Raw genomic sequence first — 13165 nt, 5'->3', positions numbered from 1 at the left:
AAAAAACTCAGAGTTTGAACAAATAATCTAAAAAACGTGCTAGATATTCCTCAGCTACTTTGGTCATGCTGGCACGCAAGGAAATTTCCCAAGTATATAATGCTGCTGAAGTACTGAGGGATCTGCCTCCAATTCTGGCAGGTGTACTTCAGTAAGCAGTGTCCTGTTGCTTTCCCTTGCATGACTGTCTTGATTCTTCATCAGGAGTGAAAAAGCGGGTGACTGGACAGAGCTGGCACTGAGTTTGCAAGATTCCCCTTTAATGAACGCTAACCCTTCTTTCAGTTCATTGTCAGCTGTTTAAAACACCGATTCAAGTGCTTCCTCCAGCTCAGTCCCTAAACTACTATTTGCTGGAAGAAAAAAATATGATGCACCAGAGGAAGGGTCAGTCCATTCTAATATACCTTCTTACACTCTTTCTCGAGCATCTGCTCCTGCCTGGTGTCAGTGATGAATATGGAGATAGTTTCACTTGGGCTTGGCAATTCTTATGTGTTTATGCTCTTTGCTGATAGTGTCTTGGTTCGAGTGATAATATACTGTGAAAGGGAGTTGATCTGAAGGCATTAGAAGAACTGGAAAGAGGAACTAGGTATTGACAGTGAGGACTGAGATTTTAGGAGAGTAGGAGTCACAATTGTTTCTGATTTAACACACCCAAGTGCTCTGGAAAAGTGACAGGGAAGTCTGAGGCTTTGGAGGCTTCCTCTGATTTTACTTAGGGAGAGCAGGAAAGGCTACAAATCTTTCTGTTTGAGGCATTAAGTGGTGGTAAAGTAGATGAAGGCTTGGTCTTAGGCCTCTGTGTTAATGAATAAGGAGAGAGGCAGTTTTGCAATACAGCAAAGAGAAAGATGTATGTATGTGCCTCTGTACGAGTGTGTAGTTGAACCATAAAGAGTTTTAAAAAACTATTCTCCTTGTAGATGTGAAGTGTTCTTCCATATATTTTACTCTGGGAATTTTGAAGATCAGATGATGGGTTTTTTGAACAGATCTTTTTCAGAGGCATCTTTTCCTAGAGCTTGAAAGCAGTGCCTCTTGCATGCCCTGTGGTAGTGTGGTAAGGAACGCAGACAAGCAGGGAGCTGAGCAAGACTGCAGCTGGTACTCTGCTATCAGTGACAATGTCAAGCCATGCCAGCCTGTATCCAGGCCACAGCTGGGGATCTCAAGTGGACATTTGCCAGTGTCTGTTTCTAGTGTTTGGGGAAGTATGTGAAACCATAAAGCTCTACATGGACACAGCTTTTTCCTTCTGAGCTCTGTAATCTGGCTGCTATGACTGGAGGAACTTCACCAGGCAGGAGAAAATATGCTGCCAGTCTCTTTGCCCACTTGCATTTATCTGTCTCCTCCCATGGAGGTATGCATCCCACACACATGCGGTGGTGTGTGGTGGGTTGACCCTGGCTGGATGCCAGGTGCCCACCAAAGCCGCTCTATCACTCCCCTCCTCAGCTGGACAGGGGAGAGAAAATATAACGAAAGGCTCGTGGGTTGAGATAAGGACAGGGAGATCACTCACCGATTGCCATCACGGGCAAAACAGACTCAACTTGGGGAAAAAATTAATTTAATTTATTACTAGTCAAATCAGAGTAGGATAATGAGATATAAAACCAAATCTTAAAAACACCTTCCCCCCACCCCTCCCTTCTTCCCAGGCTTAACTTTACTCCCAAATTTTCTGCCTCCTCCCCCCAGGCAGCGCAGGAGGATGGGGAATGGGGGTTTGGGTCAGTTCCTCACACATTGTTTCTGCTGCTCCTTCCTCCTCAGGGGGAGAACTCCTCAAACTCTTCCCCTGCTCCAGCGTGGGGTCCCTCCCACGGGAGACAGTCCTCCGTTAATTTCTTCAATGTGAGTCCTTCCCACAGGCTACAGTTCTTCACAAACTGCTCCAGCATGGGTCCCTTCCACGGGGTGCAGTCCTTCAGGAACAGACTGCTCCAGCGTGGGTCCCCCACAGCGTCACAAGTCCTGCCAGCAAACCTGCTCCAGCCTGGGCTCCTCTCTCCACAGGTCCGCAGGTCCTGCCAGGAGCCTGCTCCAGCGTGCGCTTCCCACAGGGTCCCAGCCTCCTTTGGGCATCCACCTGCTCCGGCGTGGGGTCCTCCATGGGCTGCAGGTGGATATCTGCTCCACCGTGGACCTCCATGGGTGCAGGGGGACAGCCTGCCTCACCATGGTCTTCCCCATGGGCTGCAGGTGAATCTCTGCTCCGGCGCCTGGAGCACCTCCTCCCCCTCCTTCTTCCCTGACCTTGGTGTCTGCGGAGTTGTTCCTCTCACATCTTCTCTCTCCGGCTGCAATTGCTACTACCCCATAACTTTTTTTCCCTTTAAATACGCTATCTCAGAGGTGCTACCGCCATTGCTGATGGGCTCGGCCTTGGCCAGCAGCAGGTCCGTCTTGGAGCTGGCTGGCATTGGCTCTATCGGACATAGGGGAAGCTTCTAGCAGCTTCTCACAGAAGCAACCCCTGTAGCCCCACTGCTACCAAAACCTTGCCGTGCAAACCCAATACATGGTGTCACCTCTGCATCTTGCAGTAGTCTTTAGGAAACCCTGGAGTGTTGAAGGAAAAATGTCCAAGGGCAGTTTTTCTGCTAAAGGATAGGCTGCTTGCCATCCGTTCCTTTTCATGTGTCTTTTCATTTGTGATGTGCCAGTGAGTTTAAGTGTAGTTTGAAAGTTACCATTTTTTAACTGCCTAGGATGTCTTTAGGCCAGTATTTCCTGGCTCTGTTGCTGTAAAAAGAGATCATTCTCCAGGCTCAGGTTACATGAGCTTAAAAAAAGTTTGGAGCAAACTTTTCTGCAGGCACAGCATCTTCCTACAGCCTGTCATTTTGAGGCGTGGCCAGGGTACAAAGCTCTTACTCTTTCAGAACAGGGTATGACCACATTGTATTTATGTCATGGATCAGGAAAAACAGATGATGCTATTGATCACAGCGGTCCAAGTGGTTTCTGCCTAGTGTCAGGGAAGTTTCTGGATGGGGTGGGTCAACCATGGATGATGTACAGCTGGATCTGTGGTTCACTGAGAGGAGTTTGTTTAGTGGGGTGATAATCGCTGGCAGTTTTTGCTGTAATGCTCATGCAATAGTGGTGTTCAACATCCTGTGGGGAGTGAGGAAGGCAAGTAGCAGAGTACAGATGGTGGAGTTCAGATGAGCATACTTGGGTTTAACCAGTGAACTAGTAGGTATCATCTAATGGGAGGCAGCTCTGAAGGGGCAAGAGCCTGCAGGTCTTTAAGGGCAGCATTCTCCAAGCACAGAAGTGATCCACAGAAAGACCGATCAGGAGACTGACTTGGCTAAAAGTAAGCAGAGCTCCAGTGTGAAAATGCAGCATTTGAGGGTTGGAAGCAGGGACAGGCTACAAAGAAGGAATCTAGAAGCAAGAGCAGGCATGTAGGGCTGGTTTCAGGAAAACCAAAGCTTGCCTATAGTTGACGCTTGGAAGGGACGTCAAAGGCAACAAGAACTTCAGCCACTGCATTGATATCACAAGCTGATCAAGTAAAATGTGGGCTCATCGCTTAATGAAGTAAACGAATTAGTGACAGCAGACAATTTCAAAAGGGAACCAATATAGTAGATTCTTTTTTATATTTGTTAGGAAAAGTATTGGTGAGAGAGGAAAAACTGTCTTGTGGAAAAGAATTTTAACTCTCAACAACTGGGAGTTGAGCTCTGTACCTTTATTACAGTAAGGTTCAACCCCATGAGGATCGGGAGAGAATCTGTTCTGGGATGGTAAAAGTAATGTCATGTTAGAACTGATTTTTCTTACAGCATGGGTATAATAAAATCAGCTTGTGATAAGGTGTCAGAGCTTCTGTGGATGCTCCTCAGGTAAACTTCTCAACTCTGTGAGAAGACCTGCTGATATTACCTGCCTTTTTTGAACTCCTGTACTAGCCTATATGAAATTATATTTGTCAGACCTCTGATGCAAGGAATAATGTTGTACTTTGATAAGAAAGCTGTGGTAAGTGAATACGGTGGGATAGTTTGGGTTGGGTAAGGTATCTGTAGATGTGTTTCAGCACACTTCATCATTAACATACTTGGACTTTAATATGTTTGGTAGCTAACAAGTTGAAGGGCATAAAGGTTAGCATTTTTCAGTCATTTTTTCTAGTCTAACACAAACCGAAACTGACATTCGTCAGTTATGTATGTAGAACTCTGATCTTGTAAATACTCTTGAGTAATTTTCTTCCTCAAAAAATACCTCAATGAAATCAGTGAATGTACTTATGTGACTAGGGTGAATTGGCTGAGGTGACTAAGGTGGAGGGGGAAAATTCATCAAGGTTTCACTTCAGCTGTAGTTGCATTGGTCTACGTACTGTGGCCCTTGCAGGCTAAGGACCTCTCGAGAAAGCTGGTACTGAAGTGTTTCTCAGGTCCTACCCTTGAATGTGGCTGATGTCAAAGTTGCCTGTCCCTGCATAACATGAGTATTTCATTCACTCCCAATCAGGGCACCTTTAGAGAAAGGTTTCTGTTCTTGACAGCTGTACTTCAAAATTGATGAAGAAATATGTAGAAATCACTTTTTTTAAAGAACTTCATTTTCAGAGCATTCTGATTATATTTGTAAAGAGTTTTTTATGGATGTGATGCATGTAAACCAGTATGCTAGCCTTAAAAATGAAAAGCAAGCTGCACGATTTTTCATTTGTAGCCTGTGAGCCTAAAGTCCTTAGTTTAGTGTTTCTGCAATACGATTATTGTTCTCAATACCAATGAGCTTGTTACGTAGGTTTAAAAAGTTGTAATTACAAGTCCTTGAACTGTTGTAGGGTATGCCCTCCCTGTAATTCTTTTAACTTTTGTGGTGTTGGAGGAAGTTGGAGATACTATGCACATGGAAAGAGTTACACGTTTGTAATCCAAATGGAAGCTATGTAGTCTGCCTTTACGTTGAAAAGTGATTCTGCTCTGCATTGGCAGAGGAAGCATTCATCTACTTTGACTTTGTATTTCAGACAACAGTGCAGTGTTCAGTCATCCTGCCAAAGCAGTAACAACTTGGATGGACCCTGAAGTTTTGGTGCTCACAAGGAAGAGTGGATCACTTTCGAACTTCCAGGGGTCATAATATCTTCAAAAATTGTTACAAGCATAAAAGAATGGAGTAAACGTTGACCGATGATAATGCATAAGACAGCTTTTATAAGCTTTATCATGCTTGATCATGTATAAGATGGCTAAAGTTAGATTTTGAGTATGTTTTAAACTAGGAATAGCTTTACTGTCAAGCTGGATCAGACAATGGCCAAAGAAAAAAGTCAGCAGCGAGTTGTGTTACGACCCAGACCGGGCAGACCAGAGGGTCGCAGAGGTTCTGGGATCCCCCTGGGCTAAATTAAGGTGAAACAACACCAGACGATTGCTTTGAATGCTTTACTTGAACAATCCAAACTCTGGAAGGCGTAGTGGTGGGCAGCGTGGGTTCTAGCAAAACATTCACAAGAAGAGAGGAAAAAGAGGGGAAAAAGAAAAAAGATAGTCACCACCCGTGGATCCCGTGTTGTCGACGACCAGTGTGGCAGTCCTCCAGCGATGGGCACACAACGTGGCTCTTTACAATTGTGTCTTTTATAGTCTAATCTCCGCCCTCAGTCACAGCTCTTGAAGACTTATATGGGCTCATTCTAGACAGTTCTCAACATACATGGTAGTGTTCCAGATGGTTCTTTATCTACTGAGCATGTGCGGCTTATTGGGGTGGTGGTCTTAGGGACTTTCCAGGGGCTGCAAGCCCCTTCCTCAAATAAACTTTGTGTGACCCCCGGCCACGTTGCCATGCAGGGTCTGCCAGAACCCCGGACCGCGCACCCCCGGGCACGGCCCCTGTGCCCATGCCGCGGACTCCTCACTGAAGTCCCCAGTTGCTGTGCCGACCGCACCTTGGTTTGCTGCGACGTTTGAGACATTGACAGGCGTTAGCTCTTTCAGTCCCTCACAAGTTGTCATCCTCTATTCAGTGATAACTTTTCATTCATGGAAGAAAGGAAAGGCTAGGTAATGCTCTATTGCAGTTTCATAAAATAAGATCTGAGAAAGCAGATTCACAGATACGCTATCTGCTTTGCTATTTCTGCCTCCCATCTTTTCCTTCGACAAGGCAAATGGTTACAATTCACTTAGAAACATACCAGAAAAACTGAACAGACAATTTCAAAATAAAATTATACTATTTTTATACATTATCCATTTTTTTTATTTCAGTGACTTTTTTTAAAAGCAGTGGTTTTTGTTTGTGTGCTAGAAGACATGGTTTAATAATTGTGGTGTGAGTAATAATTCGCACCAGCAGTTGTGTAATGAATGAATGTTCTACATTAAAAAAATTTAGGTAATGCCTAGGCCAAATTTATGCCTGAAGGTGTACTTATGTGACTTACAGAACAGTAAAGTACTTTGCTGTCAGTGTCCTGAATACTGTGCTGCCCTTTTGCTGCTTCATTGATCTGAACAGCTCTGGGTTTAGTTTCTGTTTTAAGTGATGAATGTGCTCAAGTGCTTTGAATGTATGTATTTCATTTTTTAATACAATTCGACTTCAGTAAAATAATCTACTGCTTCTTGTCTAGTAAATAAAACAAATTAAACCTATGCTTCTCCAAACTCTGTGGAAATCGGTTTTTTTATTTACTTCTAGTCGTTAGTGAGTGAATTTTTTTTGTCTGATAATGACTTTTGCCATTCATGGAACAGGTTGTTGGTGATGACCTTGTAAACACCACTTTTAGAAAGACCAGTTTTAGAAAATACTGTGCTGCTTAGACCTTAAGGTTCTAGGTCCCTGAAACAACAGGGATTGCCAAGACAGAACTGGATCAGAATGCAATCCAAGCCAAGCAAGGGAAAGAGCAGAAACATGAAAGATATGGATTCTCACAGTAATGTAAAATAAAAAAAGAAATTAATTGAAAAGAAATTTTTAAAAAAGCAGGTACATAAGCTTTTTAGCTTGCTAGTCTTGTTCTGTTATACACCTAGTCTCCTGCTGTTAAAGCCTTTAGATTTGGACATATTCTCCCTAGCAAAACCAATACAGGTGCTTTTCAGATACTGGGGAAAATAGCTTAACCAATTTTCCATATTTCCTGGTGTTTTTTTAAAGAACTTAGATTACAGGAGCCAGAGCTTGAAGCTTGACAGGAAGAAGGCTACAGAACTAACATACCTTTTACTACCTTTAATATCTAGCCAAATCAGATGTCTGGCCTTAAAAATGGTTTTCATTGTTGTTGTCTTTGCCCCCTAGACAGTTCTAGTGAAATGGGATTGGAGCCATAAAGTTCATATTTGGATGTTCTAAGAGAAAGTTGTTTCTAGGTTTCCATTTTCAATCCCCCTTGGTTTTTTGCTTTTTTACATTCTGTAGTGACATACGAAGATAATCGTTGTGTTAATTTTCTTGTTTTGTATACTGAGTACTTACAGTGTCACAGGACAGTATGGCACAGAGCAGGTCCATAGTTAGTGGTTTTTGTTATACATTTCTGTTATAAATTCTTCATCTTCGTATCCAAGGCTAGACAATAACACTAGATAAGGATAAGGAATTGGCTGGATGGCCGTGTCCGAAGAGTTACAGTCAATGGCTCAATGTCCAAGTAGAAACCAGTAACAAGTGGCGTCCCTCAAGGGTAATATCTTCATCAATGACATAAGATAGTGGGATTGAGTTTGTGGATGACACCAATCTGAGTGGTGTGGCTGACACACCTGATGGATGGGATGCCGTGCAGAGGGACCTGGACAGGCTTGAGGAGTGGGCCCGTGCGAACCTCATGAAGTTCAACAGGGCCAAGTGCAAGGTCCTGCACCTGGGTCAGGGCAACCCCCAGTATCAACACAGGCTGGGGGATGAAGGGATTGAGAGCAGCCCTGTAGAGAAGGACTTGTGGGTACTGGTGGATGAAAAGCTGGACATTAGCTGGCAATGTGTGCTTGCAGCCCAGAAACCCAACTGTATCCTGGGCTGCATCAAAAGAAGCGTGGCCAGCAGGTCGAGGGAGGTGATTCTGCCCCTCTGCTCTGCTCTGGTGAGACCCCACCTGCAGTACTGCGTCCAGCTCTGGAGTCCTCAGCGCAGGAAAGGCATGGACCTGTTGGAGTGGGTCAGAGGAGGGCCACAAAAACGATCAGAGGGCTGGAACACCTCTCCTATGAGGAAAGGCTGAGAGAGTTGGGGTTGTTCAGCTGGAGAAGAGAAGGCTGCGGGGAGAACTTATTGCGGCCTTTCAGTGCTTAAAGGGGGCTTATAAGAAAGATGGAGGGAGACTTTTCACCAGGGCCTGTTGTGATAGGACAAGGGGCAATGGTTTTAAACTGAAAGAGGGTAGATTTAGATTGGACATAAGAATTTTTTTACTATGAGGGTGGTGAGACACAGGAACAGGTTGCCCAGAGAGGCTGTGGGTGCCCCATCCCTGGAAGTGTTCAAAGCCAGCTTGGACGGGGCTTTGATCAACCTGATGTAGTGAAAGGTGTCCCTGCCCATGGCAGGGGGATTGGGCTAGATGAGTTTCAAAGGTCCCTTTCAACCCAAACCATTCTATGATTCTGTGACACCTATTTGCTCTCTCAACATAGGCTTGGTATCTGAAGGTGTCTCAAGCAGATGGTGGTAGTGTGTAGTGTGTTTTCGCAAAGTTTAGCATACATTTTATACTCTTTGAAATGTATTGGGAGATAGTTATCCAGCAGACTACACTACAAAGATGGTAACTGGCAAGAAAAGCATAGGTAATGTTTAATTATATAAAGATAGGCCAAATAACTGGTTTTAGTTGTCTTTCTAAACAGTCCTGAGGAAGGTATCGAATTTATTGTAAGAAGTACTGCAGGTATGATAGAGAACAAGAAGATGCAAATTTAATGTATGGCATTACTAAAAACAAGTAAACATTCTAACAGAGAACAGTGGCCATTCTTAGACTCAAAATGTCTCTGGTTTGACAAGAGTGAGACAATGACACGCAGAAAACTTCGTTGATGGAAATTACCTCTCTTCTGTTTGACTGTCTCTCCATGACAATTTTTTTTTTTTTTACAGCCATTATTCAGTCCCTTTGCTGTGAAGGATTTGGAGTGCCTTCTTCTGGTGTGTATTATTGACACTGCTCCTATATCGTAACATCAGAATCAGTGTTAACAAATACTAGCTTGAAGTTCTTGGAAAATCACATCTTGGCCTGGTAAAGGGCTTACCAGGATATAGGATGCTAAATTGTTTCAGTTGCCTAGTTTTCAAACATCTCAGACTCCAAAATGAATGCCTCTCAAGGCTGACTGATGTCATTGCTCCTCTTAGAGAAACTTTGTGTCTTCTGTGTGTTAAACATAACCTGTTACACAGTTACTGCTACAGTTTTACACTGTCATCTCTTATACCAAATATTGTCTCTTACAAACATTAACAAAGCTTTCAGCAGGACCTTTCAGCACCTGACTGGTTTCTATGTCTGTTTCCTGAACTGTTACATTTTAAAGCCTTATTTAAACAGTGAGTACTTCAATACAGGTACCTAAATAGTGAGCACTGAAGCAAATGAAGCAGCTTCTCTGTGAGTGAATTGCATGTCTCATGCAAGATGGATTAGCACTGTGGAAATGCTAGTAAAGTATTAGCTACTGAAATTTAACCTTACATTTTTCAAGCCTACTTCTCATTTTCCAGTGGAATTGTCCTAAACTAACAAATTGATTTGTATGGCCTGAATGCTTTCAAGGCTTTTGGGGAAAGAGATCACCCCTAGAGCTAGCAGGAGCTGCTGAAGAACGGGTCAGTCTCTCACACTCCTGTGCGGGATTTGCCTTGGGGGAATAGAAAAAATGCAGCTGGGATATATTAGAATGCAAGGGGTGTATTAGAAGTAAATGCTGAAAGCCTAATTTTCTTCCCCACGTATACAGAGGGGAGACTGAATGGAAGTGAGTGATTGTAAATAACACAGGTGCACGAAGCAGGAGGCATGCCAGTATTAGCCAAGGACTGGGAAATACAGAATTGGCAGCCAACTGATTCCTTGTAAAATTTTCCACTGGGCTCCAAAGGAAATGCCAGAGCTTGGAACTGAACATGAAATGTCCAGATCCACACAGACCACAAGCAGAAGTGTCACTGCAGAGTAAGTCCTAACATGCAAATAACAAATGCAAGAGGAAGACGTACACCCACTCACAAGAGCTTTTGTCCAACTGTCCCTCCAGTGGCATTCGTTAGGAGTTCTGCTTTGTCTTGGTGCATGTGTCACGGGCAACAGACTTCCTTCCGCTTTGACTGAAGAGACTTCTGGATCTGGACTTGGTGGCATTCAGACCCAAAGAACCCTTGTTTATATTCCAAGCCAGCACTCCACACTTAGATGAGCATTTGCTCTCTCTGACTGTGGAGTTGCTATTGTGTTCTACCCTGCTTCTCACTGATTGTTTGGATGTTGTATTTTGCTCACTCCAGCTATCCAAGGCTTTTAAAGTCCTTTTCTCTTGGAGGAGATCTCCATTTATTTTTCTCCCCCAGTTTGTGTGTTAACAGTGTAATGTACAGATGCCAATGCAATGTTGCAGGTTCAAATATGGCACAAACTAGACAGTGAGGCAGGCCATTAGATCTACCCTTTTTCTTCCTTTTCTATTTCCTCTAAATAATTCTGCGCAGCTTAACATTGATCTATCTTGCTAACGTGAGATTGCCCACTCATATCTCATTTTCACTTAGCTAACACTTTGCACTGTTTCATACTAACAACATCTAAAGCATCTCTCAGCATCAGCACAGGTGGCATGTGACATCAGAATTTAGTTTTTATATTAGTATTCAAAACAGACCTGAGAGCAGTTGAGGTTCCCAGAACTGTAACCAGTAAGAGAGTATTTTGTTTATCAAAACCAGCTGAGTATCAGTAAGGGGAGAAATCAATTCAGGAGGTGCTCGGCACTGGGCGGGATCAGCCCTCTAAGACGGAAACTCTGGCTTAACTGTTTTAACGACTGCTTCCTCTCCCCACTGTCACTGCAGTACTGACTGAAGCAGGACAGTGCAAGAGGATTGAAATTAACATTTAATCACTCTTCTGCAAAAGTTTGCAATTGTTTATTTAGACAATTGTCAAGTTCTCCACCACGTTTGCTATGAATTGACTCAGGCAGTTTGTGGTGCAAAGCCACGCGTGACTGGGCATACTTGGAAATATGTTTTCTGTCTGAACATCAGGGTGCATAGAGGAGGCCCAGCTGTATGAATTTAGGCAATTACAGAGATTCCTATCTAGAATTATTCACAGGTATTGGTAGGATTTTTCAACTCCCTGCAGTGCATCCTGTGTACTGATGGGGCTGCTTTTCCCCATCTTTCCTACCCCTCCCTGCTGCTTACTTTCATTCTGGCTCTGATGCACATCAAAATCCTGTTTAGGCTTCATCAGTTCACAGAACCAGCAAAAAAAAAGATGGAGTCCCTTCCCCAAAATGGAACAGCTTCCACCATATCAGCAGGTTAAAGCAGGTCATGAAAGGGTGCAGTGTGGCATCAGCACAATGGGACTGCATGGCCAAGTGGCAGGAGGAAAGGGCTTTTCCTTACAGCACCTGTGAAAAATGAATTCTGCCAGCTGCCCTGGAACTGCACTCCAAAAGAAAAGCAATTTAGTTTTCAGCAGTCTTGAACTGATTCTGGAATTGACCCTATTTCTATGGCAAAAAATTTAGGCTGAAAAAATCAAACTTTGGATTGTCTCTTTTCTGCCAGTTCTTGTAAATGAACAATAAAGTCATTGTTCAATAGCCTAATTCCTAGCATACAACTGGTGGTCTGGATCTCTTGGTCTTTGTTAAACTGTATGGGAGAAAATAATACTAGTTTGGTGTTTTTCCTGAAAGAGAGTAAAAAAATTCTGTGTAAGTAAGAAAGCCCACTATCTTTATTTTCTATTGCCTTTCAATTTTATTCTCATGAAACCAAGCAGTAAGGAATAACATTATTGCTCCTGTGATTACCGCTGAATACGTAACCTGCTTCCAGAAATCTTAGGCAAGTATGAAGGACACTATGAATCTTCTGACTCAGTCTTCTACTCAGGGCAGAGCAAGACAAATACCTTATGGTCTCAGTAGCAATACCAGAAAACAGAATGTTTTAAATTCACGTGGAATAAATCTGAGTGGAATCCAGAAGTTTCCCCATTTTTTAATTAACATCGTCTTTTTTTGCTATGGCTATGTAGACCGGGATTTCCTAGAAATTGCTGTTGACTGACATGAAATGTGAAAGTAGCTTCTGCATAGAATTTTTGTGAACCAGCTTGCTGGACTAGTCTATTTGCAGGGTGTTCTTTTTGGATGCATACACCTCGGTATTTTTAAATGTCCTGCCTTAGGACAGGCATTCCTCATAGAAACAAGTTTCCTCTGCACATTATTTACCATGAAATTATTTAGCTTGACATTTGGTGAAACAGTATGCCTTGCTACCAGTGAACAGAACTGCATGAACATTTACTGAGAACAACCACAGATGGAGCATATATGCAAATGAAGTACATTCATAAATTGTAATAGCTTGTGTGCTTCTATACAGCTGTAGAAAAGAAATGGATGATGCAAATCTGTGGAATACCTTGATGTCCACAGTGTTGAATAGCATTGCCTAAGGGAACAATATGAGTTAAAAAAAACAGTGGTTTCTATGTACACCTTGAAAAGAAAAAAAAAAAGTTTGGGCACAATGTTCGATCCCCAGATTTAGCAACATATGTAACTAAGAATAATGCCTGTAGTAAGTGTAACGTATCTTAGAGGACATATGAAGTCTGTGCAGTTGTTTGGTTTCCTACAGTATGGTTCCTCTAGCACAAGGAGGAAGACATTTGATCTCATGGAAATTGTTTAATTTGACCTTAGAATCTGTGTTTTATTAATAAGTGCTTTCTAGGAAGCAGCTTTGGTATGGGCTGTGTAAGAAGGTTCTGAAATGCCTTTTATTTGTTTCCATATCATGGTTAAACATTTAAAATCATTCTTTCACATCTGCCTGAAGATAAGCCAGCAAGATAAACCAGTAGGAGGAAGGTGATAGTAGGAGTTGCTTTCCCCTTAAATTGCATGTGAGGAGGACAGTGGAA

At 42.9% G+C, this 13165-nt stretch overlaps 1 protein-coding gene across 2 annotated transcripts in view; it reads left to right on the top strand.

Annotated features, from left to right (window-relative positions):
* The window catches only part of MTAP (methylthioadenosine phosphorylase), a 30725-nt gene extending 24072 nt beyond the window's left edge, over positions 1–6653 (top strand). Inside the window, exons 7-8 of one of the 2 annotated variants that reach the window (XM_050912897.1) lie at positions 2029–2214; positions 5015–6653. In XM_050912897.1, the coding sequence (XP_050768854.1) occupies positions 2029–2214; positions 5015–5053 (225 nt within the window). In that variant the 3' untranslated portion in view covers positions 5054–6653. The remainder of the gene's footprint in view (positions 1–2028; positions 2215–5014) is intronic. The other variant, XM_050912899.1, reaches the window with a different exon arrangement.
* The last annotated feature ends 6512 nt before the right edge of the window (positions 6654–13165 follow it).

Source organism: Gymnogyps californianus, chromosome Z (genome assembly GCF_018139145.2).
Source record: "Gymnogyps californianus isolate 813 chromosome Z, ASM1813914v2, whole genome shotgun sequence".
Lineage (NCBI taxonomy): Eukaryota > Metazoa > Chordata > Aves > Accipitriformes > Cathartidae > Gymnogyps > Gymnogyps californianus.
The sequence above is the reverse complement of the archived record's forward strand: the minus strand, read 5'-3'. Positions and strand labels throughout refer to the sequence as shown.